The sequence below is a fragment of the Cetorhinus maximus genome, chromosome 3 (genome assembly GCF_964194155.1).
Source record: "Cetorhinus maximus chromosome 3, sCetMax3.hap1.1, whole genome shotgun sequence".
In the NCBI taxonomy this organism is placed as follows: domain Eukaryota; kingdom Metazoa; phylum Chordata; class Chondrichthyes; order Lamniformes; family Cetorhinidae; genus Cetorhinus; species Cetorhinus maximus.
In genome coordinates, this window is record NC_135881.1 from 177,977,194 (window position 1) to 178,004,637 (window position 27,444).

The following is a 27,444-nucleotide window of genomic DNA, read 5'->3' on the forward strand; positions in this document are numbered from 1 at the left end:
GTTTCATTTAGCTTCAGAAAACCTTATTGGGCTTTTGTACTCTATGCATCTATTTATAAAGCCTATTGAAAGTTATGGTTTCAGTATGATATTGGGGCTAGGATTAGATTGGGGTTGGGTTAGGATTAGTCTTAAAAAACATTATTGACAACATTGTTACGGTTAGGTTTAGTGTTAGGATTGAAACCACTATTGACACATCGTTGTCACTGGGCACTTCCTTTTATTCTCTCACAGAACCTGTCAGAAAGCAACCTCATGCATTGTTGATTCAAGGAACTGTCTTCCCACCCAATCTTGAGTTCCTCACTGCTTCCACATCTTTAGACTTTTCACATAATAAAATAAAACATCAGGGGCATTAGGTTTGGGTATTTCACCAGAAGTCCAGGTGGATTTAGATGTTCCACTGGGTACATTCAGTTATCCGGATTCCTGCAAAACTCTTCTGACAATAACATGTCAGCAGATGCCACCAGTAACTCTATGCTTCTACCTGTCGAACACCCTGTGTTTTTCCATTGGGGTTAGGGTTTTCTTTGACTGCTTTTCCATTGCCCTACTCCACCTTTTACCATCAGATACATCTAATTGAAAAGGGTGTTTAACCACAGAGCTGAGCAATGTGTGACTCTCCGCTACCTAGAGAGTGAAGGCGGCTGAAGGATGGATTTCAGTGGAGAATCAACACCCAACTGGGAAAACTGGAGTGGACGGAAAGAGACAGAAAAAATATGAGGCTGTGATTGGAGGAGCGGAAAGTGGGAGTTGTACCTGACTCACTGTCAGATATCACAGTTTCGACGGCCATTGGTAGAAATTTCCCAACTTGCCAAAAGCCTGTCTGCCTATGAGATCCGGAGGTTTGCCCCTGCCCCCAGCTCTGGTCTACAGCTCTGTGAAAGCCCATTAAAGGGGCTGATATTTGAAATGCTTGACTTGGGATCTATGATAGCTCAGGAAACAAATATCGCGCTTTACTGTGGATTGCAGATCTCGCTCTCATTTATTTCTTCATTTTTAAGTTCAGCAGATAGATGTAATCACTTTGTATTTTATTCTGCATGCTTTGCAAATTTTATTTCATTTAAAAATTTAAGCATAGATACACTAATCCAAACATATCTCAATCAACCCCTCTCACTAACAGACAGGGAGGGTAATGCATATTCCAAGATACAAATGTGAACATCAGGAACTTGTTATGTTCTGATATGGGGTCGCTTTGCTTGCGAACCGGTTGCACACTTATCTGTCGGCAGGTGAGTCAATTACAATATACTGCAGACGCAGAGACCAATATGAAATGAAGCACATGCTATTTATTTACACAGGCAACAGAGCCCGAACGATGTGTGCTTCTCCAACCAGACCCCCCTCGAGACTAACATTAACATGGTAGCCCATGCTACACAGCTATTGGGTCTTACAGTCACATGCTCAATCTGCTCCTATTCCCATAAAGGTGTATAACACCTCAGATTACCACAGAAACCATGGGCTGAATTTTACAAGTCGGCAAGCGGGGGTGAGGCCCGCTCGTCGACGCGTAAAGTGACGCGCGGTGATGTTGGGTGGAACTTCCGACGTCACCGCACCCAATTTAAATTTTCAGGAAGGCGGGAGCGCAGCAAAATCAGCTGAGGCCATTGACAGGATCAATTAACCAATTAAAGGACCTGCCCATCCAACCTTAAGGTTGGCGGGCAGGCCAGGAGTCCCGGCGGGAACTAGAAAAAACATGAAACCTCATCCATGGGCGAAATGAAGTTTCATGTAGGCTTTAAAAAATCTTAATAAAGATTGTGTAAAAATTATGGACATGTCCCAACTCATCTGATATTGTCACATGTGGGGACATGTAAGGGAAACTTTATTTTTCTACTTTTATCTTTTTTACATGTAGAGCCGATCTCCCTGAAGCAGCACTTAGCCTCAGGGAGATGAGTGCACTCTTTCGTGTGCATGCGCAAAAGAGCGCACTCTCGATTTTAGGAATCCCCCCCGGCCCGCACAGGGAGCACATAGCGCTTCCCTGCAGACGCCTTAATTGGCCCGCCCACGTAAAATGGCACCGCGCCTGCAATCGAGGGCGCCGATTGGAAGCGCGCCCGCACGCGCCCGCCCATCAACTTCCCCAACGGGAGGAAAATTCAGCCCCATTGCTCACTTTTGTTGCTTTATGTTATAATTAAATCAGGCTGATGAAAAACTAACCTGGAGAAAGAATTAAGGTAAAATTCATGTTGAAGGGGTTAGTTGCAGAACTCAAAAGTAAAACCCCTCTTTACCGTTCCAATAAAAGTGGCCCAGGGCCTTTCCCCTCCCAACCTTCTCTAAGTCCTCCCCCATTCCAGTCCCCCGATGATAGTGTCTGTGGCCCAGGACCTTATCCCTCCCAACATCAAGAAGAAATCAGGAGGGGAAGGGCCCTGGGCCACAGAAACCATTGTTGACAACGTCGAAGGACTGGACTGGGGGAGGACTTCAGGACTTAGAGAGGACGTCGGGAGCTAAAGTAAACGTAGAAGCACTTACCTTGCATTCCAGCCAGGGAAGAAAGCAGCACATGTGTCTGACAACACGAAGAGGTAGCTAGGAAAAGGAAGGACAGGGGAAACTGGCGCTTCCAACTGTGCCAATGATTGCTGATGTTTAGAATAAGAGCAATCATTGGCCGAATAGTCTGTCAATTGGGATGGTCGACATGCCTGATTGACTACTTTGGACACTGAGCATCCCCAATGAGAGGCTACTCGACCAATGAGCCCAGGCCCCCCTAGAGGCATGGACCCTGGTGATTAGCACCGTCTGCAGTCCCTTGTCCCGAACCCTGGGTTCCAGAACTGTATATCCTGTCCTTGATGGTGAAGGAGGAGGCCATGGAAATGGCTGGGTCTCAGGGTGGCCATTTGATTTACAATGATGAACAATGAGTGTCATCACAGCACAGTAAGTGAATGAGTACAGGAGCACAAGGGTGCATCTAGCCCACACATGAGGGATAACACTCATGTGTCTATTACTGGACACATGGAGCTCCACATCAGGCATAGTTGGGATGAGGAAATGGGAAGCCCCTAACTCCTGAGTGCTTGTGTTTCCTCATGCAGGTTGGGGTTATCCAGAAGGATGCAGAGTGACAGGAGCCCAGCCAGCCACCTCTGAGGAGGCAGAGGAAATCTCAGATGATGCAGCATCATTCCCCCGAGTACCCTCCATCAGTGCAGGTGGGTACAAACTTGCAATTAGATTCAGGGTCACAAGCTGGTGAGCGCATCACAGATGCGCCCGAGCAACTGAAGGAGGCTGTGACTGCCAAGGCCACTGATTGTTGGAGGACTGTGGAAGGCCAGGCCCATGCTGAGCTCCAAGATGTGCCCAGGGATGATAGCGGCCAAAAACAAAAAAAAACTCTGATAAGAAGTGGCTGAAGACAAAAAGGTCTGAAAATATTTTTATGACAAGGTGATTCAGTCCCAATCATTCAAAGCAGTTACCATAAAGAGTGCAGGATACCATTCTTCCTTAGTTCTTTAGTATTTTCTCTCAAATTTGGTTTCTAAATACAGTTCCAAAACTCCGAAGGTCAGAAATCCGCCTAACGGTAGAAATTTCTCATCCTGGATGTGCCTCAGGAATTGTCAAAAATCATCGCTGCAGCTAAAGTGAAAGGTGAGGGAACATCTGGCAGGGCTTCCAGAGGCTATGCACACCCCCGCGGGAAGGACGGAAGAGTCCATCCATCCATGCCATGAGTGCTGCCATGTCCCTGACGGGTGCACATGTGGCTTCCTCCATGAAGAGCCAAATCCAGCAGACCAGGTAGTGCATGCCATCATCTTGTCCATGAGCTCTATGTAGCAGTGACAAGGCAAGAGGGGTCTGGAGTCTCCACCAGGTGCTTGGCTTCTCAATTTAGCACGGAGGTGTGTTTTTCAAAGCACGAGAAGCAGCTGACTTCTGCTTCTGGGAACTCTGCTCAGATTATCTGAGTATGGGCAATGGCTCCTCAGCCCCTCTATCAGTCAGTGACCACAGCACTTCTAGTAGCCGCAATGACAAATGATGGTCCGACACCTTTGCAGGAGTCCCTCAGCATGCCCTCTAGCCCTCAGGCTCATGACACCCAGTTCTACTTCACAACCATTTCTCGTGACTATTTCCAACATCACTAAATTATCAAACTACTTGTCCGACATCCAGCCCTAGATGAGCAGAAATTCCACCCAATTAAATACTGGGAAGAACAACACCATTGTCTTCAGTCCCTGCTACAAAGTCTATTCCCAGCTATGACTCCATTCCTTTCCCGATCACTGTCTGAGGCTGAACCAGACTGTTTGCAGCATTGGCGCAGAATTTTCTGCTTGACATGTGGGGGGCGGGCCATGCACGTTAGTGCGTAAAATGACACGCGGTGGCGTCAGGCGAGCGTCCCGATGTCACCACTCGCCATCGCGATATTTCGCTGGGCGGGCATGTGATGAAGTTCGACGCGCGCCCGCCATTACTTAACGGGCTAGTTAAGGCCCTTAAATCATCAATCAACGTCGATTTTCAGGCGCCCGTGCGATCTTCGGGTCAGCGCTTGGGCACAACGGGCAGGCGGGTAAGAGACATTTTAATCAAATTCATCCACGGGAGGGATAAGAGGGCCTAGTGGGGTTGTCAATCTGGTCTGTCAGTATTTATTGCAGAAAGTTTTTTTAAACTTGCCTGTGTGATCTGTAGCAGTTCAGAACGAATTCCAGCAGCTTTCTGTCTATTTTGAATCTTCAGGTCAGCACCCTGCAGTCAGTAATCTTTATCGGGCCTGCAGCTTTCCAGAGGCCTCCCCTTAGCCTGGGTATGGGTTCTGACATGTCCACTAGAGGCAGCTCCTCTGAGGAGGGAGGGAGGGCTAGAATAAGGAGGAGGCCAGGAGCGCACAATCAGACTCCAGGGGAGCCACCTTTGGGAGTACAGGCGTATGCACAAGGGGCGCAGGGCCAAGAGATAGTCCAAGGTGGAAGGGGCCGCAGAAGATATCACTATCCTGCAGCCAGGGTATACAGGCAGTGAAGCAGCTACCTCAATATGACTAAGGTGCAGTGCCGAAGGAGGCTCCAATTGTCAAGGGAGACAGTCAATTACATCTGTCAGGTTATTGGCTCTGAGATCTCTCCTAACTGTGTGGACGGACACCCCATGCCAGTGGCTCTGAAGGTCACAGTTGCCCTCAACTTCTATGCCTCTGGCTCCTTCCAGGGCTCGGTGGGTGATCTTTGCGGTGTCTCCCAATCAGCTGTCCACACTTGTATCAAGCAGGTCACTGACGCTCTGTTCAGGTGCGCATTGACCTTCATCCACTTCCACTAGGACCAGGCAAGCCAGACACAGCAAGCCAGAGGCTTCGCAGCCATTGCTGGCTTCCCCCGCGTCCAGGGTGCAATAGGCTGCACACATGTGGCCATCAAGGCTCCAGCAGGTGAGCCCGGTGCCTTCGTCAACAGGAGGGGCTTCCACTCCATGAACGTGCAGATAGTGTGTGATCACAGGATGCTGATTCTACAAGTCTGTGCCAGGTACCCAGGCAGCTCCCACGACGCCTACATCCTCAGACATTCTCAGGTGCCAGGGCTCTTCAGTGCTCCAGCCCGGCTTGATGGATGGCTGCTGGGTGACAAGGGCTATCCCCTCAGAAGGTGGCTCATGACGCCTCTCCGCCATCCAATATCAGAAGCTGAGCAGTGGTACAATAGGAGCCACGCCTCCACAAGGGCTCTAGTGAAGTGAGCCATTGGTCTTCTCTAGATGCGCTTCCAATGCCTGGACCGCTCGGACGGTGCACTCCAGTGCCCCCCAGATCGTGTCTCAGTGATAGTGGTTACATGCTGCACACTCCACAATCTTGCGCTGGAAAGGGGGGACGCAGTGGCATTTCCCCAGTTGTCGCTGCCTCACCCGATGAAGCGGTCACTGGGAGGGGGCGGAGCAGCTGTTACCTTCATCTGGAGTGTCCTGAGGAGCCCACAGATACGACAGGCAGCTGCTCCGCCGACGTGAGGTTGCCCCGGACCTCCCTGCTCACCGTCGATGGATGGGCAACGAGCTGGGAAGCTTGAAGCCCACACCATCTCCCACATTGGCACTGACCAGCTGTGGCCATTGGCGCTGTGAGGGCTTGCAGGTCCGAGTATTACCCCAGGAGAACCTGATTGTTCTCCTGGAAGCCCCTCTCCACGAGAGTTGCCACTCTCCCCATGGAGGAAGCTTGACGCTCTGCCATGAGGCTCATTGCATCACTGATGCTCCGTGTGGACTCCTCCACCACGGACACCAAGTGAAGCATCGTCTCATGTAACACTCCCAGATGCTCCCACACACCCGGTCACATTTCCTGCAGCTGCTGCGTCGCGGACGACTCCAGAGGCGCATCAAGCACCTACTGAGCATGTGCCTGGTCCCCTGCAGTCCTCCGACTGCTGACGCCATCGGCACTCTCTGTCTCTGCCAGCTCCTCCAGTGATTATGAAGTTCCCTCTCCACTGTGCCCCGGGACACTAGCCAATGTTGTAATGCCCACCAAGGTGCTAGTATCTGTGCTGGTGCCTGCCTCGCAGAAATGGCGTGACGCAGGTGATACTTTAGGGCCCTCAGGTATGAGATGGAGAATTCCTCCTGCCGGCCATGCTCTGATGATGCTGAAATTAACAACAAGGACAGTGGATCAGTTAGCGTCCACACAGTGACGCACTTCATCCCTTTCCCCCTGGCTCATTATGCGCTCAGCCTTCCAGAACCTATGGACACGAATATTGGCGGGGTGGCAAATAGTCAGGAGGATACCCTTACATAACAGGCGGATACAGACGGGCTGGTCAGTTGGCCTAAGGAATGCCAAATGGAATGTTATGTGGATAAGTGTGAGGTGATGCACTTGGGCAGGAAAAACAAGGCATGAGAATACACGATGAATGGTAGGACCGTGGAAAATAAGGAGGATCAGAGGGACCTTGCTGGGCATGTCGACAGGCCCCTTAAGGTGGCGGGACAGCTACATAAGGCATTTAAGAAGGTCAATGCCATACTTGCCTTTATTAGCCGAGGAATAGAATATAGGAACAGGGAGGTCATGTTGCAAGTGCAGAAAACGCTGCTTAGGCCACAGCTATAGTTCTGCGTGCAGTTGTGAAATGCGCTTCACAGGAGGGATATGATTGGAGTGGAGAGAGTGCAGAGGTCGTTGACCAGGATGCTGGCTGGACTGGAGAGTTTGACTTACGAGGAGGCATAGCATAGACTGGGGTTATTTCCCTGGAGCAGAGGAGATTGAGGGGTGACATCATTGAGCTTTATAACATTATGACAGGCATAGATAGGGTCAATAGAAAGGAATTTTTCCCCTTGGCGGAGGGATGAGTAACCTGGTGGCATTGATTTAAGGTAAGGGGCATGAGGTTGACAGGTGATGTGATGAACAACATTTGCACACAGAGTGTGTTGGGAATGTGGGACGCACTGGCTGAAAGGGTGGTGGACGCAGAAACCCTCCTAACATGTAATAAGTATTTGGATGTGCAGTTGAGATGCCATGGCATACAAGGCCATGGGGATAGTGGTGGGAAATGGGATAAGGCGACTTTGGAAGATGCTAGACATGCGCATCTTCGAAGGGCCAAGGGACCTTTGTCTATGACCCACACCTCTGACTGCTCATTCACAGACTGATAGAATGTTGCAACAATAATGATTCAAACAATCACCAGTGCTATGGATGGTGGGAGGATAAAGTGGATCTCACTGTTGACCTCAAATTCCTGGCCATTCCACCCCAGCCTCACTGACACCAGTGGACCTGGGCGCATGGCGCCTCTCCAGCTCCAGGGCCTCCTGCTCGAATCGGCTTAAAATCATGAGCTGGGCCTGGCTGCCTCCAGTCCTCACACGCTGAGACGCATTGTGAGCATTCTTCTCCTGTAAAGCACAGAAGACCTTTCATTGCGGCTAATCGCACATGGACTCTGCATGCGCACACCGCACCCCAACCACAGTGGCCCAAATCAGCCCTCCAGAGCCTCCTCTCCCCGCTACTGCTGATCAGTCACACAAAGATAGTACGCCTGCTCCCAACCCCCCCTCAACAGCCACGTTGGACACATTCTGCGTCCATCACTTTAGGAAACATACAGTCTTTGATCCTATAGCAAGGAGGCGCAACTACGTGCAGCGTCGAGGACAGCAGATGGCTTTTGGTCACAAGACCTTGAGGCTCCCCTTCCACAATCTCATCACCGTGAATAGGACATGTATTGGAATTCTGAGTATGCGCCTAGCTGCAACTCCTGCAGGTTTCCCCCAGAATAGTCATATGCGACTAAGAGCAACACATGGTGCGGGGGAGAACTCATCTCCTCATGAACCACTCAGGCTGATGTAAGCACGGGCACTATCTGCTTGCCCACCCAGCATACGAGAAATGCCCAACAAAATTCAATGCAGTCATGACAGCAAGACTTGGGGGAGGGGGGGGCCTCAAAGGCTAAGGCTACCTGCTGGGTTAAATGCCCAATGCCAACATGGTACACACCCTTCCCGAGTGCAACAAATCGTTGAAGCGCTTACGGCACTGGATCCAGGTGCGCCGCACCACGTCGCAGAGCACACCACCTCCGACATCTCCTCCCAGGCACGTTTGGTCATGTAGAGGGGGGCCTCCTCCTCCCATCTTGGGGGACCAACACCTCCATGAGGAGGGCAGCAAGGCAGTGATCAGAAATGCAAGGGGCACATTGGCCCCCCGCTAGCCTACCCTGCAGCCTGCCCTGCTCCTTTGGCAGACCCTGCAGCCTGCCCTGCCCCTTTGGCAGACCCTGCAGCCTGCCCTGCTCCTCTGCCCTTCCCTCCAGTTTGCCCTGCTCAGCCCCCTGCAGTGTGACCTGGACGTGGCCATTGTGAGCAGCCTACAGGAGGCGGCCAGGCCTTCCTTTAAACAGACTGCCGGGTTGCCATTGGACCCAGCGGTCTGTGCACGCCCACCGCAGGCCGCACACTCCTGCTATTCAAGGGAGCCAGAAATGCGCTGGGCAGGTCTTAATTAGCCCGCCCTCGCAAAATGGCAGCGCGGCCCCGATCGCGGGCGCCGATCGGATCCGTGCCTGCCCGCGGCCATTCATGCTCTGCCCGTCCAGCAGGCAGAAAATTCTGCCCTTGGTCTCATATATGACCTGGAGATGAACGTCCTACCTCATATCTGTACCACCAGCAAGACCTCCTGTTTGCACCTCTTTAACAACGACTGCTGAAACCCTTATCCATCACCCATGCCTTTGTTACCTCTAGCCCTGACTATTCTAACCCACTCCTGGCCAGCCTCCCATATTCTACACTCTGTAAACTTGAAGTCGTCCCAAAACTCAGCTGCCCATGTCCTAACGTGCACCAAGTCCTCTTCACCCACCGCCTCTGTGCTCACTGGGCTACATTCAGCTCGATTTTAAAATTCTCACCCTTCTTTTTCAAATTCCTCCATGGCCATGTCCTCGATCCTAATCTTGTAATTTTTTCTTGACCCAGAAAATCTTTCCCTTAAATTTCATGAAGATCTCTTAATCTTTTGAGGAGGTGGGTAAGAACTTTGCCGAACATTTCCACAGGAGATTGCCACAAACATCAAAATCTGGGGATGCAAGTTTAAACTTAAAAAGAGGAAGGCCTCAAGACAGCTAAGATTTAACTACTTTACAAAGGAGGTGATGAACATACAGACCAGACCTGTCCAGAAAGAGAGTGGAGGTAGATTGTGTGGGAAACTCTAAAGGAGAAGAGGATAGATATTTGAGGAAGTTGGTAACTGAGGGGACAGGACACTCTTTTATGGGACTGACCTGATGGATGCCAGTCTTTCCTGGTACTGTACTTGTTATACTTCGATTGAAGATAAATGAATTGAAGAAGATCCAAAGAGTGCATGCTTTTTGTAAGAAGTGAGACTGATGACCTGAATGGTCTTTTCTCATCCAATATGTTCTCATATTTTATGAATCCGAAACTACAATTTCATTCAGGCTCATATGCTCAATTTGCAGAGTTAAAATGGAAATAAACGTGGGTGAAACCTGAGTTCTTTGATAAGTTTCATAAAAAAGTTAGGGTCAAATATTCATTTCCAAGTATTCTAATATTGCTCAATATAACAGTGTAACCTAGCCTTGTTCTCTAGTGAATTTGGGGGATGAAAACCTTCACCTTGGGCATCAAGTAGTAGAATGAGGTACTTCCAGGTCAGGTGCTCCTTCTACTCTTAACAATGTACCTCAGGCACAATTTGAAACAACTTTGACTGACTAAGGTATATTTTTCCATTAAGTTATGCTGCAGCCTCTCCAAGTGAGAATGCCAATTAGGTACTGCTTTGCATTGTGGCTCTATAACCCATTAGAAGTTGATCAAACTGGTTTCATTGAAGGCATTCACGGCCAGTTACACAGTAAGCTTTATATGTTGCATATTTATAAGCTTGCCAATTTGTACATCTTGTTCTAAATTCAACATTCAACAGGAATGCTAACTGCCAAATTTGATGCTTAGAAATTTGACACTTAGCCAAATGACTGGTTTGAATCGTGGAACAGCACAATTTCTGTAGGTTTTCCATTGCACCGTCATCAAGAAAGAACAAAAATACTATAGATGCATGTAAATCAAGTGTCTGAATAAAATCTAAAATTGTCATTTGTTAGGTTCATGACACTCGTCTTTAGTTTAGTAATACCTCTGGTTTATTTTGAAGGCCAAGTTAGAAAACTAAACTTACTGTCATACAGAGTCTGACAATTTACACTGTCCCTCAGTTCTAAACAAGGCAACTTAAAAATCAATGAAGAGAAAATGGATTTGGAAGCTGTTAGCTTTACACATTCCTAATTTATTTTCTGGAGTTTGCTGCTATTTTATGAATCTGTGCGCGGTAAAGTCTGAGCTAAAAGAGGTTGAAGCTCAATGGACATATAAGACAGGGGTTGGGTTGGCCTTGCCACAACAAGGTTGTAATAATTAGTTGACCATTTCAGCATTTACATCTGTAACAACTGAGAATTTGCAGAAAGTATTATCAATACTTGTGTGAACAGCACAAGAGGAAAATCGGGCTGTCAATTCAACTGTACCTTCCCCAGTGCTGTTAAAAGCTGGAAGTCGATGTTATCTCTGTGTCTCAGAATTTTAAGGATACCATCCAGATAGACTTGGTCTTTGCTAAAACAGCCTAAATAAGACAAATCAGATATACTTAATAAATAATTTCTCTATCACCAAGAATAATTTTCATGCTGTATTCTCACATCAATCTGGGGAGGGAGGAGGATAAGGAAACAGGGGAGTTGGGGGTGGGTAGAAGAGAGGGAGAGGGTGGGGGTGGGAAGAGAGAGGGTGTGGGAGGGGGAAAGTGAGAGGGTGGGGGGGGGGAAAGACAGGAAGGGACATAGGAGAGGGAAGAGATGGAGAGGGGAACAGAGGGACAGAGGGAAGGAAGAACAAAGGGAGAGAGGGAGGGACATAGGAGAGGGAGGAGATGGAGAGGGGTGAGAGAGGGATAGAGGAAAGGAAGAACAAAGGGAGAGGAAGAGAGGGAGGGGGAGAAGAGAGGGTGGGAGAGAAGAGAGGGACTGGAAAAACAAGGGAATGGAAGGGAGGCGGAAAAAGGAAAGCAGTCATTGAGGGGGAAGAAAAAGACAAAGATTGAAGGAAGGCAAAGAACAAGAGAAAAGTTTCAGTCACAGAGAAATTTCGTAAAGAAAGGAGGTTTCACAGATAAATGAAAGAGTATCTTTCATCACCTCAGGACATTCCAAACCACTCTACAGCCAATTAAGAACTTTTGAAAAGTAGTCACTGTTGTAAAGTGGCAATGCTGTACAACTAATTTCCACACAACTACAAAAGAGAAGTTCACATAGAGACAGAGTGAAGACATTGTTCAGTTGAGTATAAACAAAGCTCAGGCATGGAGTTAAAAATGTTCAGAGAGAAAGAAGTTCAGACACATGAGAACTGAGAGAAGCACAGGTATACGAGAGGGAAAATTGGGCAAAGACATATTCATGGTGATAGACAAAGAAAACATACACAGCTGTAAGAAAGAAATAAGTTGCATTGACATGGCACTGTTAATATCTTCAGGACATCCAAACGTGCTTCACAGTTAATGAATTATTTTTGAAGTGATATGTAGACAAATGATGCAATCAAGTTGCACACAGCAAAGTATCACCAAAAGTAGTGATTTAAAAGACCTGTTTTTCTATTTTGGCAATGTTGATTGAAGGATAAATGTTAGCCAGGAAATCAGAAGAACTCCCCTGTTCTTCTTAAATAGTGCTGACATCGTATTTCATACCAAATGCGGCACATCTGTCAGTGCAGCACAAGAGTGCCAGCCTAGAGTACAAGCTAAGGTCTGGCACATGAACCCACAATCCAATAATCCAAGGGAACTGGGCCTAACTCAACACTTGGAATCATGAATACACACAGGAATGGATATATGTATGTATATACACATACACACACACACACACACATCACAGACACATCACACATCACAGACACATCACACACAAGGACATTCATTGGTTTTGGGTTGACTTGCCACGGGCACCCATAAGGGGATGATTGTTAAACATGAAAATAAAACCAATTTGCTCTAGAATTTCCATATTTTACTCAAAAAATTTAGTTGTGACCACAATTCCCAAAACCATGTTGTGATATGCATCAGCTGTGGCTCAGTTTTGTGGGCTCTAAGTCAGGTTGATGGTTTAAGTTCCAAGAGAGTTGAGCACAAACTCTAGGTTGAACTCCAGCCTGAAAGGCAGAAGACAGAGAGTAGGGGTAACGGGCATGACATCTAATTGGCAGGATGTGACTAGCTGTGTCCCAAAAGGACTTGTATTGGGGCCTCAACTATTCACCATACATATTAATGACATCAATGATGGAATAGAAAGCCACATATCTAAATTTGACGATAAGACAAAGAGAGTTGGCATTGTAAGTGCAGATCAAAGAATAAAATTGCAAAGAGATATTGATAGTTTAAGTGAATGAGCAAAACTGTGGCAAATGGATTTTTTTGTTGAAACATGTAAAGTCATCCACTTTGGACGTAAAAATGTTAGAACTGGGTACTTCCTAAAAGGGAAATGGCTAAAAACTGGCTGAGCAGAGAGATTTAGGGGCCCAGGACATAGATCATTAAAATGACATCGATAGATACAGAAAATAATCAAAAAAATCTAATGTAGAGTAGAGTACACATGTAGAGTACTAGAATACCAAAGGGGTAGAAGTCGTGCTTTAGGTATCAAAGCCTTGATTAAACCAGGCCTGGGGTACTATGAATAGTTCAGGGAACCACAATTTAGGAAGGATATACTGGCCTTGGAGGGATTGCAGCATAGGTTTACCAGTATGATAATTTAACCCTTGGAGGCCAGTTAAGAGCAGTGATTACACAAACTGTTTATCTTGACATTTAGAAGGTTAAGGAGCGATTTGATTGAAGTTTAAGTTATGAAGGAGAACAGATAAGGTATATAGAGAAAAACTATTTCTGCTGGTTCGGGAGTCTACTAAAAATTAGAGCTAAACCTTTCAGTTGTGAAATTAGGAAGCACTTCTACACACAAGGTGTGGTAGAAGTTTGGATCATTAATGTTAGATCAATTGTAAATTTTAAATCTGAGATTAATGGATTGTTATCCAAAGGGATATGAGGCCAAAGGCGGGTATTTGGAGTTAAGTTACATATCAGCCATGATCTCATGGAATAACAACAGGATCCACACACTAAATGGCTTATTCTAGTTTCTATGCTTTTACTGAGTGCATTGACAGTAGCACTGTCATTTTTCAAACGAGACATTGTATCAAGGCCCTGTCTGTCCTCTCAGGTGGAAGTAAATGTTTCCACTACTTTTTCAAAGAGCAGGGATTTTCCCAGTTCCCTGGCCAATATTTATTCCTCAACCAACGACCACCCAAACAGATGCCATTATATATTATTGTTCTTTAAGGGAATTGTGTGTATAAATTGGCTGCCCCGTTTCCTACATTACAATATAGGTTATACTTCAAAAGTACTTAATTAGCTCTAAACTGCTTTAGGAAGTCCTGAGGTGCTATGATGTAAGTTAATTCTCCCTCTTTTATATTACATAGTATTTACAACATAGAAGCAGGTCAATTGGGCTAATAGCTCCTAAACAGCCAGTATTTGACCTCCACATGACCCTCCACCCACCCTTTCTCATTTAATCTCATTAACGCTTTTCAAACCTACCAACATCTATTGCCTAGAAGAACAAGGGCAGTAGGCGCATGGCAAGACCACCACCTGCAAGTTTCCCTCCAAATCACACACCATCCTGACTTGGAAATATATTGCTGTTCCTTCATTGTCACTGGGTCAAAATCCTGGAACTCCCTACCTAACAGCACCGTGAATGTACGTACACCACATGGCACACCATGCGTACACCAGCACTTCAAGGCATCAGCTTACCACCACCATTTGCTAGGCTAATTAGGGATGGGCAATAAATGCTGGCCTTGCCAGCAATGCCCACATCCCAGGAAGGAATAAAAACATCCTTCTATTCCTTTTTCCCTCAGGTGTTTATGTAGCTTTCCCTTAAATGCTATACTATTGAGGCAAATACTATTTAACTCAACTACTCCTCATGGTAACAAGTTCCATATCATAAGCAATCTCTCAATGCTTACTGGATTTGTTAGTGACTATTTTATATTTATGACCCCTACTTTTGGTCTCATCCTGATACAAGTAGAAACATTTGCTTTACATTGCATAATTTTCCTCCTTTCAAATTTATACTGCACTTAATTCCCTTCTTCCCTCTGCCATAAGACTAGTCATCAGCAAGAAATCACAACTAGTTAAATAGATCAGTTTATTAAAAGCAAACTATTCCAGTCATACAGTTGACGAAGTGATTTCTTGCTCATTGAATATGCCTGCAATCTGAACCATGTCTCTGATGGCATTCAAGCAACGTGAGTCATAGAACTGTGGACATCAATCATTCAAATAACCCATACGCTAGCACAGCTCTCCTAACAGTAAAGTCTCAGAGCACAGCAAATAAACATCTGCATTTGACATTTTCACCATTTGCACTTACATTTAATATGTGTAAAGGTGCTCCTTTACACTGCAAAACTGAACAATAGGTCATTGAGTATGGAAGTTACAGTTATCTACAGGCTTCAGAAGTGATTCTCATCTGGTGTTAAAGACCCTTTACTTTTGATTTACATTTAATGCAAGTGATTTAAAAAAGTGTTTTGGCCCCTTATGGGCATGCCTGATAATGCCCTTTGTGATTCTGTGATCTGCTTTATTTGCCTTCTGTGCACCCACTACTTCTGAATTGTCACACCGCTTGGCAGACACCCGACAGCGGATGAGCTAAAATTTGCTTCAATTAAATATTGGGCGACTGAAGCCATTATTTTTGGTTCCCACCTTAAGCTCCATTCCCTAGCGATTGATTCCATTTCTTTCCATGGCCACTGACTCAGACTGTTCACAACCTTGGTGTCCTATTTGACCTTGAGCTAAGCCTCTGACCCCACATCCTCTTAATTGCCAAGGCTCACATCGACCTTCGCCACTTCTGCCTCAGCTCATTTTCAGCTGAAACATTCATCCATGCCTTTGCTAGACAATGCAATTCCAAAGTTTTCCTGGCCACCTCTCACCATGCAGCCTCTGTAAACTCGAACTTGTCCAAAATTTTGATGCCTGAATCCTAACTCGCGCCATGTCCCGTTCGTTCATCACCCCTGTGCTCACTGACTCTCACAGCAATGCCTTAATTTTAAAATTCGCATTCTTGTTGACAAATCCCTCCAGATCTCTATGACCTCCTCTAGCCCTACAATCCTCCATTATTTCTGTGCTCTTTTAATTCAGGCCTCTTGCATATCCCTGTTTCTTCACTTCACCATTGGCGAAGGTGCCTTCAGCTGCCTAGGCCCCAATGAAATTTCTTCTCTAAACTTCTCATTCCCTCTACCCCTTTCTTCTCCTTTAGGATGCCCCTTAAAACCTAACTCTTTGATAAAACATTTGGTCACTTGTCCTAATATCTCCTTACGTGCTTCAGCGTCAAATTTTATTTGATCATTCCTTGAAGTGCTTTGGGACCTTTTACTATGTTGAAGGTGCTATATAAATGCAAGCTGTTGTTATAGTTTATTTGTCTGCAAGCTCCCATTGCGACTTAGTTTATTCTCCTATTAAATGTTGTGAAGCTTTAATGTTGCATTTTGTTATAATGTAGTCGTAAAAGTAACAACATTGTAAAAGTATTTGCATACGAAAATTCTACCAGTTAAAAATGCAGAGGATATTGAGAAAATGTAGGTGCAGGAAAAGAACTGAAAATGTTTAATGCCTTCCTAACTGGTAGCAAGAACACAGGATTTCCCCCAATGACTCAAAAAACAGTGGGTAGTTGAGCCATGCAAATAAGGTGTTTGATCCCTAGGCACTGATGTTTACGAGGAGGTACATTTGGAATGGAGGCAGCAGAAGAGTAGTAGTGGATTGGGGGAGAAGTTCTGGACAGGAAACCTGAGAGTTCAGGTTCAGCAGCCACATTACTGCCTCGCCATCTGTGGGGAGCTAGAAGTTGTGTACTAAAGCTAGATGATCCTGATTATTTTTTCTCCCCTCTCCCCTTCTGAAGGCACAGATCATTTGCTAGAATTCAGTTCCACATGCACTGGCAGCCACCTGATTGCTTACTCAATTGGCCGTGTGCCAGACGTGGCAACAAACTTTGGCATTGCCCTGGTGCTATCCTCTCGAACTCACATGTGCGTCAAAAGTCACTGGACAGCAGAGGAGCAGGAACACTGGCTGATTTCCCTCCTCTAAGTTAAGGGTCACTGAAAGCAATTCTCTCAATATTACTGTTCCCAGTGGAGATCAACAAATTTCAACAGACCAGGAATCAAATTTGGTCTGTGCTTCAACTACCCAATGGAGAAACCATATTGTTGAAGACAATCTTCATTATTTATGATACATTTAAGGGGAAGCTAGATAAATGCATGAGGAAGAAAGGATTAGAAGAATATGCTGATATAATTAGAAATGGGCTCATGTGAAGCATAAACACCAGCAAAGACCAGTTGAGATTAATGACCTGTTTGTGTGCTGTAATTTCTCTATAATTATCTGCATTAAATAATCATCATCTTTGGATTTCCTGAAAAGAAGGAAGGTGCAGCTCAGTTACATGATCACAATCATTCAAAGTTGCAGGGACAAAAATCTTAAGAATATATTCCACGGATATGATCGCTAACCGTGTATTGAAGTCTGTTTCATTCAAAGTTTCTACCTGGTTGTGATGTGTCAGTCTGACCACGTTTGGCTCGCACACAATAATCCCACCGAGTGTTTGGGTTTTCCACAAATTTCCCAATGTCCAGGAAGAGCTCCCTAAAGGACATGTGACTGGCCTGGTAGACTGTGTAGTATAGCAGAGCTGCTCTCCAGAGGAAAGGGTCCTTGTGGAACAGCACACTGTGAATACTGGCCAGTCCCTCTTCAGTTGGGTTGATTGGTTTAAGCCCATATTTTTTACGACCATTCCAGTTACACCAGGGCTGTAGATTGTTGTTTAAACCTCGAAGGTAATGGGTACCTGCGCAAGCAATTCAATATTAATTCCACAAGACTCGCTAGAAAGGAAAATTCGCAATCAAGCCAGATATATTTTACCAACCTTTAGACCCAAGTTAAACAGAGAGACACAGCACACAGTTTGTTTTGCTTTAAAGGGCAAAGCAGGTAGATTCGAATATTTCCAATTAAACTAAACCAGTGTGGGCTTTTTCCAGCATTGGACCTTATTTATGCTGCTTTTAAGATAAAATTTGCCTGGACTTCCATTTACTGCTGTTAGTGGGAGCAGACCTTTGGCAATGACCCCTGTGGTTAGACGCAGGAAGGCGTGAAAATGTCCGGTTAGTCTCTTCTTTTTGTCCTTCCCCTCCAAAGACAATCTTTTGCAGAGCAGTTGTTGAGGGACTTAAAATTGAACTTATATAGCACCTAGTCCCATCTTAAATGTCCCAAAGCACTTCACAGACAAGCAATTATTTTGAAAAGCAGTGGCTATTTGACAAATACAACAGTCATTTTGTCTGCAGCAAAATCCCACTAACAGCAAAGAAATGAATGACCAGATTTGCTTGAAGACACCAATATGATCTCCAGTTTTCTACAACTAGTGCAAAGAAATCTTACTAAATAGGCAGATAGCCCTTGATTTAACGCCTGATTCAATCCACCAACAATGCAATATTCAGAATACTGCATTACAAAATCAACTCAATTATGGGCTCAAGCCTCGGTCTGCCACTTGAACAACTATTTAGCCTAGAAGCAACAGTGTTGCCAACTGAGCCTAGCCTCCATATCCCAGGACTGAAGAGCTGAAAAATAACAGTGAGAGATCCCACTGCTGATTATTATTTGGTAACACACTGCTGGAAAAAAATGTGCCTCTATGCATCTGGTGAGATGGCTTTGAATTGATGGCCCATCAACCCATTGACAGTTCAATAGCCAGCAACATGCATTCTCCATATTCTTAAATGAAAGGTGACCACTTGAGTGTTATAACCAGATGGGGTGGATAGAGTCAATGTACAGGATTGCTTCAAGCTGGAAAGGAGGAGGAATCATCATATCGTACTCTAGGCCTACATACTTACCCCATACAATCTGCAACTGAAGTGCTTCAAGTTAGGTGTATTGGGTGACTCCAATCTATGATACTTTTCCAAGTACATTACAAATTACTTAACCACAACTTTCTAGATATATGTCTACAAATACATGTCATGGCGAAGCTGAGAGGGGAATATATTTAAGGATTTTGTTCAGTATTGGAAACTTACTCGTTATTGCACTAGCTCCTAACCTGTTAAATGGACATTAATTTTAAAGTAGGAACAAATGCTCTGGTTACCGTCTCAAGGTTATTTGTTGGCCTATTGATTTTAGCACTGACTCCCCTACTTTGAGTCACAGTTACGAAACGTCAATGTGCATTCTCAAACCTATCTCATGTCTCAACATCCCCTCTAGCCAGTGCTCTCGAGCAGTAGAAACATTGATGGTCAGAGTCGGACGTCCATTCACTATTGTCATAGAGGCACGGGAAAGTAGATCATCTGTTAAGTGGACTGCAATCTGCAAAGTTAAAAAAATGAAATGTACTTAGAAGGCTTACAGGACAGTCACAGCCTGTAGTAACTAAACAGAAAATAGTGATACTAAAAATACATGGAAAATCCTTCACCTAAACTTAATAAAACAGAAATAATGGATGAAAATTCCCTTTGAACTCCTGGGCTTTATTTACTCATCCTTAATTTTTGAGTTTCATAGCAGCATTTGTGTAGGCAACTGGAACAAATAGATTTCCTTTAGTAAGGAATTGATTCATACTTCCCTAGGAGTTCCCAGGTCTAATGCCTGACGTGTTTAGAGGGCTAGGCCAGAAACTTATCTATGTTGGGCGGGCTGGGTGGAAGCGGGCACGGAGCCAATTGCCGCCCGCGATCGGCTGTGCACCGCCATTTTACGTGGGCGGGCCAATTAAGGCCTGCCCAGCGTGACACACAGCCAGTAGCGCTCAGCGCTACCTGCGCGGGCGTAGGAAGGAGGGAGAGTCGGAGCCTGCGCTCTTTCACGCATGCATGTGAAAGAGCACAGCGATCTCCCTGAGGCACGGAGCTGGCTCAGGGGGATTAAGTTGACATTAAAATAATTAAATAAAGCATTTAAAAAGTTATCTAAACATGTCCCCTCATGTGACAGTGTTACATGAGATGGAACATATTTTTATATTTTGGGAAATTTTTAAAATTTATTTAATGAAACTTTCAGGAAACCTCATCCTGCCCGTGGATGAGGTTTCCTGAAAAACACGAAGGCCGCTTGGGTTCTTAGCTTGCCAGCCAACCTTCAGGTTGGACGGGCAGCACTGTTAATTGGCTTAGTTAGTTTCCTAATGGCTTTAATAGGCCTTTTACAGTTCAGCGGGCATGCAGCCCCCTCCGGCGCGCGCTCGCTGAACAAAATATCTAAATGACGAGCTATGACGTCAGGACGCACGCCCAATGTCATCTCGCGTCATTTTGCGCGTTGGCGTGTCGGGCTCAAGCCCACACGCCAACGACAATATTCTGCTCCTAATGTTGGCAGCTGGTACTACAGCTGATATCAGCATCCCAGGAGTAGGGAGACAAAAAGAAATATCAAACAGGGTTCATGATCCTAATCATTGATTCCTTCCGCAATTCCACCCCTTTCAGACTGAAGGGTCTTACGGTCTCAAAAGGTTAACTCTGTTTCTCTCTCCGCAGATGCTGCTAGACTAGCTGAGTTTTTTTTGTTTCTGACATTACTGAGGTTTGTTACTCTCAGTTTCAATAAAGGATTTCACATACTCTGCTGCAATATCCTTGAATCATTTCATTAGCATATAAATCATTAAAAAACTATCTTTTTAACCATAATATGTGATATAAATGTGGCACAAATATCACACACACAGTTTACCAGTGTAGCCAAAGTTATAATAGATTTCTGTTATAGGCGGCAATGTCATCCAGATACAAAGCTCACACCACCTATACAGTCTGTTCCTCCACAACACTATTTTCAGTTTGCAGTCTTTAAACTGTACAAACAAAAACATTCACATAAATTAGCATTGCACAACTGCATCTATAAATATTAGACTCTGGTCTTTCTACTTCAGCTTACATCACCAAGGCAGTCCTCCCTCTCCATGTACTTCTTCACGTAAAACCAGATGCGGCTCTTGGTGAGCAGACTTCCTCCTGTCGCTTGTTCAAACTTCTCATAGCTGCCATATTTCTGCAGAGCCATTTTCATTATCTTAATTGCCTGTTGGAAAAAGAAGATTCTTTGAAGTAGGTTTCTTAAAGTGGAACTGGATATGCAAGAAACAGGTTTTAATTTACTTCTAAAGAAAGAACAAAGTCAGTATTCTTATTGTTGGCCTGGTGAATGAAATATGAGTAAGTGCAAGGAATCATTTACTCAATGCTTTCCAATATATGCCAGGCTAGGAAACTACTAAAAGTAGACCAAAAGCTTCAAAAAAAAACTGATGGTTCAAACGATCCCATAATAAAGAATTCAAGAAGCTTGACACCATCCAAGACAAAGCACCCCATCCACAAACTTTCACTCCCTGCACCACTGACACACAGTGGCAACAGTGCGTACCATCTACAAGATGCACTGCAGAAACTCACCAACGCCCCTTAGGCAGCACCTTCCAAACCCACGACCACTACCATCTAGAAGGACAAGGCAGCAGATGCATGGGAACACCACCACCTGGAAGTTCCCCTCCAAGCCACTCACCATCCCGACTTGGAAATATATCCCCGTTCCTTTACTTTCACTGGGTCAAAATCTTGGAACTCCCTCCCTAACAGTGGGTGTACCTACACCAAAGGGACTGCAATGGTTCAAGAAGACAGCTCACCATACCTTCTCATGAATAATTAGGAATGTGCAATAAATGCTGGCCTAGCCAGTGACGCCCACATCCCGTAAATTATTTAAAGAAACACTCAACCAATTCAAAACCAACAGCCAATTCAAGATTATCAGTTAAGCTCACAATGTGTGTCTCTTACACTTACTAAAAGCAACATATATTCATACTCAGGTAGCCCTGTCCTCTGCAAGCAGAAAGAACATGTTCAGGCATTGCGCCTTTTTCAATTAAACAAATGCATGGGGGCAACTGTTCCTTGGTGCATTCTTCATGGCAATATTTTGACCAGTCAGAGAGATTACTTGCCAACCATTCAGCACCCCTTCTCTCACGCAGTATAAATTGTTGTTCCATTTGAAATTTGGTATTCTTACATCTGTCCTGATGAGTGCAAGATGAAAAGCTACAACAACATGTCTCTATTTTCAGCAATATTGAAGAACTCAAAATAAGACAAAGAGATGGACTGTAAGTGCTATGGGACATAGGCTTGTCGCAACTGAGTGGCCAGAAAACCCTCAACTTTAAGTGGAAAAAACTAAAGTAGGCAATAGCGGAAGGTTGAGGCAGGGGCAAGTTTTATAGTTACTCAAAGGGGTTAGTGGCGCTGAAAGAAAGAACTTGCATTTATATTGCCCCTTTCACATCCTCAGGACATTAGAAAGCGCTTCACAGCCAATTACTTTTGAAGGACAGTCACTATTGGAATGTAGGGAATCATAGCAGTCAATTTGTTCTCAGCAAGGCCTCACAAACAAGAATGAGATTTTTTAAAAGTTAATTAATTTTGGGGGCATTGATTGAGGAATGCACTGAGGTTGTGAAGGGTGCTAAATAAATGCAAGTTCTTTCTTTATAAAAGAGATTTAATTTTTTTCTGCTTTTATAGAGTTTAAGTCACCGAATAGTAATTCTTAAGAGGCACCAATGGATGGATGGCCGTGGACCAGAAGAGGATACTTATGATGATGACCTTGCATCAATCAACCAGCCCTGGACCATGGAAAAGTATTTGGATCTTAACCAAAAAGGAACTTGGAAATCCATGATAGAAGATGCAGCAAAAAACAGAATTACAATGTAAATAATGGAGAATGAGATTTTGAAAGGGAATACTAACTTAGGGAACTTTTGTAAAGTGGGAGGAAAATTATTATATAAACTATGATGTCGGTGAGGCCTATGTCATTCAGTATGAGTAAGGCACCGACTACATTTACCTCATATCAGTCAGAGTGACCTAATGGGCTGGATTTTCCTGGAAAAATAGTTGCATGCTATGGGAAAATTGGCTTGTAAAATCTGGGGACTAAGAGATATAGCACAAGTTGTGAAGCTGCAGAACTTTCTGGTCAATTTACGAACATAAGAATTAGGTGCAGGAGTAGGCCGCTCCGCCCATTCAGCCTGCTCCGCTATTCAATAAGATCATGGCTGATCTGATTGCAACCTCAACTTCACATTCCCACCTACCACTGATAACCCTACACCACCTTGCTTATCAAGAATCTATCTACCCCTGCCTTAAAAATGTTCAAAGACTCTGCTTCCACCTTTTGAGAAAAAAAGTTCCAAAGACTCACCTCAGAGAAAAAATGTCTCCTCAGCTCTGACCTAAATGGGTGACCCCTTATTTTTAAACAGTGGCCCCTAGTTCTAGATTTTCCCACAAGAGTAAACATCCCTTCCACATCCACCCTGTAAAGACCCCTCAGGATCTTATCAATCAAGTCGCCTCTTACCTTTCTAAACTCCAGCGGATATAAGCTTAGCCTGCGTAATCGTTCCTCATAAGACAACCCGCCCATTCCAGGTAAGAGTCTAGTAAACCTCTGACCTGCTTCCAATGCATTTGCATTCTTCCTTAAATAAGGAAACCAATACTGTACACAAGTACTCCAGATGTGTTCTCATCAATGCCCTGTATACTGAAGCATAACCTCTCTTCTGTATTCAATTCCCCTTGCAATAAATTATAGCACTCTATTAGCTTTCCTAATTACTTGCTACAGCTGCAAACTAACCTTTTGTGATTCATGCACTAGGACACCCATATCCATCAGCATCTCAGTGCTCTGCAATTTCTCACCATTTAGACAAAATGCTTCTTTTTCATTCTTCCTGCTAAAATGGACAATTTCACATTTTCCAACATTATACTCCATTTGCCAGATCTTTGCCCATTCACTTAACCTAACTATATCCCTTTGTAGCCTCCATATGTCCTCTTCACAGCTTACTTTCCCACCTATCTTTGTATAATCAGCAAATTTAAGCAACCATATCTTCTGTCCCTTCATTAAAATCATTTATATCAATTGTAAAAAGTTGAGCCACCAACACATCGCTCATTACATCTTGCCAACCAGAGAATGACCCATTTATGCCTACTCTCTGTTTCCAATCTTCTACCCACGTCAATGTGTTATCACCTTTGATATGGAACCTTACCAGGTGCCTTCTTGAAATCCAAGTACAACAGATCCAGCAGTTCCCCCTTATCCACAACACATGTTACTTCCTCAAATAACTCCAATAAATTGGTTAAACATGATTTCCCTTTCACAAAACCATGCTGACTCTGCCTGATCATTTTGAATTTATCTAAGTGCCCTGCTATAACGCCTATAATAATTGCTTCTAACATTTTCCCTATGGCCGATGTTAAGCTAATTGGCCTGTAGTTTCCTGCTTTCTCTCTCCCTCCCTTTTTGAATAAAGGAGTTACATTAGCTATTTTCCAATGGAATCTTCCCCGAATCCAGTGAATTTTGGAAAATTAAAATCAATGCATCAGCTATCTCACTAGCACTTCTTTTAAGACCCTAGGGTGAAGTTCATCAGGACCTGAGGACTTGTCAGCCCACAGTTCCAACAATTTACTAAGTACCACATCCCTGGTGGTTGTGGTTTTCTTGAGTTCCTCCCTCACTTCCAATTCCTGATTTACAGCTATTCCTGGGATGTTACCTGTGTCCTCTATAGTGAAGACCGACGCAAAATTCAATTCATCTGCCATCTCCTTATTGTCCATTATTAATTTCCCAGAGTCACTTTCTATAGGACCAATGCTCACTTTGTTTACTCTTTTTTAAATATCTATAGAAATTCTTATTATCTGTCTTTATACTTCTAGCGAGCTTTCTCTCGTACTTTTTTCCCCTCCTTATTAATCTTTTAATCACTCTTTGTTGTTTTTTATATTCTGTCCAATCTTCTGGCTTGCCGTCCATCCTTGCACAATTATATGCTTTTTCTTTAAGTTTTAGACAATCTTTAACTTTTTTAGTTAACCACAGATGGCGGGTCCTCTTCTTGGAATGTCAAACATCATCTTCCCCACAGGTAACTGGGGATGGGTAATATATGCTGCTAGTCTTGTAGTGAAAGGTTTTTCTCATTGAAATGTAACTATTCTGTGTATTCTGAAATATCCCCTTCAATGGATGCCACCGCATCTCTATTAACCATCCCTTAACCTAATTTGCCAGATGACTTTAGCTAGCTGTGCTTTCATGCCCTCATAATTGCCTGTATTCAAGTTTAAAATACTACTCTTCAACCCAGTCTTCTATCCCTCAAATTGAATGCTAAATTCAATCATATTATAATCACTGCTACCTAGGGGCACCTTCACTAGGAGGTAGGTGTCAGCTGTGGCTCAGTTCATAGCACCCTCGCCTTTGAATCAGAGGATTGTGGGTTCATGTCCCACTCCCGGAAACCAAGAACTGTGATTGTACTCAAAAGAGTTGCAATCTGTGACTGTTGATAACTCGAAAGAGTTTCACTAGGAGGTCATTAAATTAATCCTATCTCATTACACAATACCAGGTTTAGTATAGCCTGCCAACTGGTTCGCTCCAGAACGTGCCATTCTAAGAAACTATCCCAAAAACATTCTCGGAACTCCCCATCAAGTCTACCCAGCTCTTCCTTGATCTTTCTCAGCTTCTTATTCTATGTACTTCTGTTTGCAAGACAATTTGGACCCTGACGACAATTTGATGCAAATTATCTTTAATTGTCAGATTCTCTAAATTGACAAATGTTTAGCTTATCTTTTTGAGAAGAGGTCAGACTAACTTATTACCAGAGAAAAAGAATGTCTTTCACTTGTATTTTTGTTTAAGATTCTTTCGTTGCAATTTGCAAGCACTTTATACAAGATGGATTTCTGACATATATGTGTGCATTTGGGAAAATAGCTCTGTTGATTACATTGCTATGGTATTGGAGTATTGCCTTCCGGATTTTCAATCTCCTGGGGGAGGATTTTCCCTCGTCAGGCGGGGGTGGCGGGCAGGCCCAGGAGCGGCCGTGCAATGGTCCACCGCTCACGATCGGGCCCTAACTATAATTTCACGCTGGCTGGCCAATTAACGGCCAGACAGCATGAATCACGCGCTGAAACGCTCAGTGCTGCCTGGGTGGTGGGGGACGGAGGGTGGAGAGTTGGGGAGGAGGAGGGCGAGCGTGAAAGTTTGCGCATGCGCGCGGGTACATTCATAGAAAGCACCCTGAAGGCACAGAGTTGAAGATTTATAACATTAATAATAAATATTTTTTAAAAAGGAAAACATGTCTCCTCATGTGTCTCTGTCACATGAGCAGGGACATGTTGCAAATTAGTTCTGAAGACTTTTATTTGACTTTTAATTAACATCAGAAACCTCATCCCACCTATGGATGTGGTTTCCTCAAAAATCTAAAGGCCCCTTGGCCTATTCACCCGCCCGCCAGCCATAAGGTTGGACGGGCAGGGGAAAATTCTATTTAATTGATCAATTAACGGGCATAACAGCCCTCATAATTTTCGGCAGGCGTGCTACTGACTCCTATGCGCACCCACCGACCAAAATATCGCATGAGTGCGCAATGACATCGGGATGCTCGCCCGACATCATCAAGTGCTATTTCATGCTCGTGTGTGTCGGGCGCGCGCCCATACGCTGAGGTGAAAATTCAGCCTCTGATTTCAACTGAAATTTCCTGGAATTTTTTTCCACACTGAGGCAATGAGGTGTAATTGAATATTATTGGGAATAACAACAGCACCATCTAGTGATGATTAGGTAAACTGGACTACTTTGAACTTTCTGATCACAACCAACTACAGGTTACAGTGTATCTGCTATAATGGGACATTGGAATTGTTAGATAGAAAAAAGATTCATCTAGTTTACCATCTACCATTCTGGTAGTCACATGATACAATGGTAAAGGAGTTATTGACTAACTGTAGCAATCACTCAGTCTCTATCAAGTAGTCCACAGCATGGCACAAGAAAAACATCAGTGTTGAGAGCTTTGGGAACTTAGGTCCAATCATCTGTTCCTGCTACATTATAAAATTATTATATGTTGTATTGTATCCCAAAATGTTATTTTCTGATCGGAATCTAATTTGCATTTAATAGAGACAAAACTGTTTCTTGGCCCCTGCCAATGAAAATTAACAAATAATTGAGAGACCCTGAATTCAATCCTTACGTATTTGGTGTAGCAATAAATGCCATTCATTTGGCAAGAAAAAACAAAGAAACTGTGTATTGAGCTAGCGCCTCACAGAAACTTTGCCCTGCGGAAAATCTGGTGTCGAATCAGGATGACAGATAACAATACTTTTGGATAATAATGTACAGGTTTCACTGTAATGTCATTAGCATTTATTCATTGTACAGTTTTATTTTTATGTTATTTCTCCTGCACATCCTCTTCACTTCTCTCTCCGCTTTCAAGATGCTCCTTAAAACCTACCTCCGTCACAGAATGGCATCAGCACAGAAGCTGCCTATCAGTCTGTTGTGTCTGT

General features: G+C 44.3%; 1 protein-coding gene across 3 annotated transcripts in view; it reads right to left on the reverse strand.

Annotated features, from left to right (window-relative positions):
- Nucleotides 1-27,444, reverse strand: part of matcap2 (microtubule associated tyrosine carboxypeptidase 2) — a 52,900-nt gene that overhangs the window by 4,631 nt on the left and 20,825 nt on the right. For 2 of the 3 annotated variants that reach the window (XM_078539321.1, XM_078539322.1), the window contains exons 3-6: nt 20,861-21,004; nt 19,147-19,279; nt 17,418-17,723; nt 11,151-11,248 (exon numbers count right to left, since the gene is read on the reverse strand). In XM_078539321.1, coding sequence (XP_078395447.1) covers nt 11,151-11,248; nt 17,418-17,723; nt 19,147-19,279; nt 20,861-21,004 — 681 coding nt within the window. Of the gene's footprint in view, nt 1-11,150; nt 11,249-17,225; nt 17,283-17,417; nt 17,724-19,146; nt 19,280-20,860; nt 21,005-27,444 lie in introns of those variants that run through there. The other variant, XM_078539323.1, reaches the window with a different exon arrangement.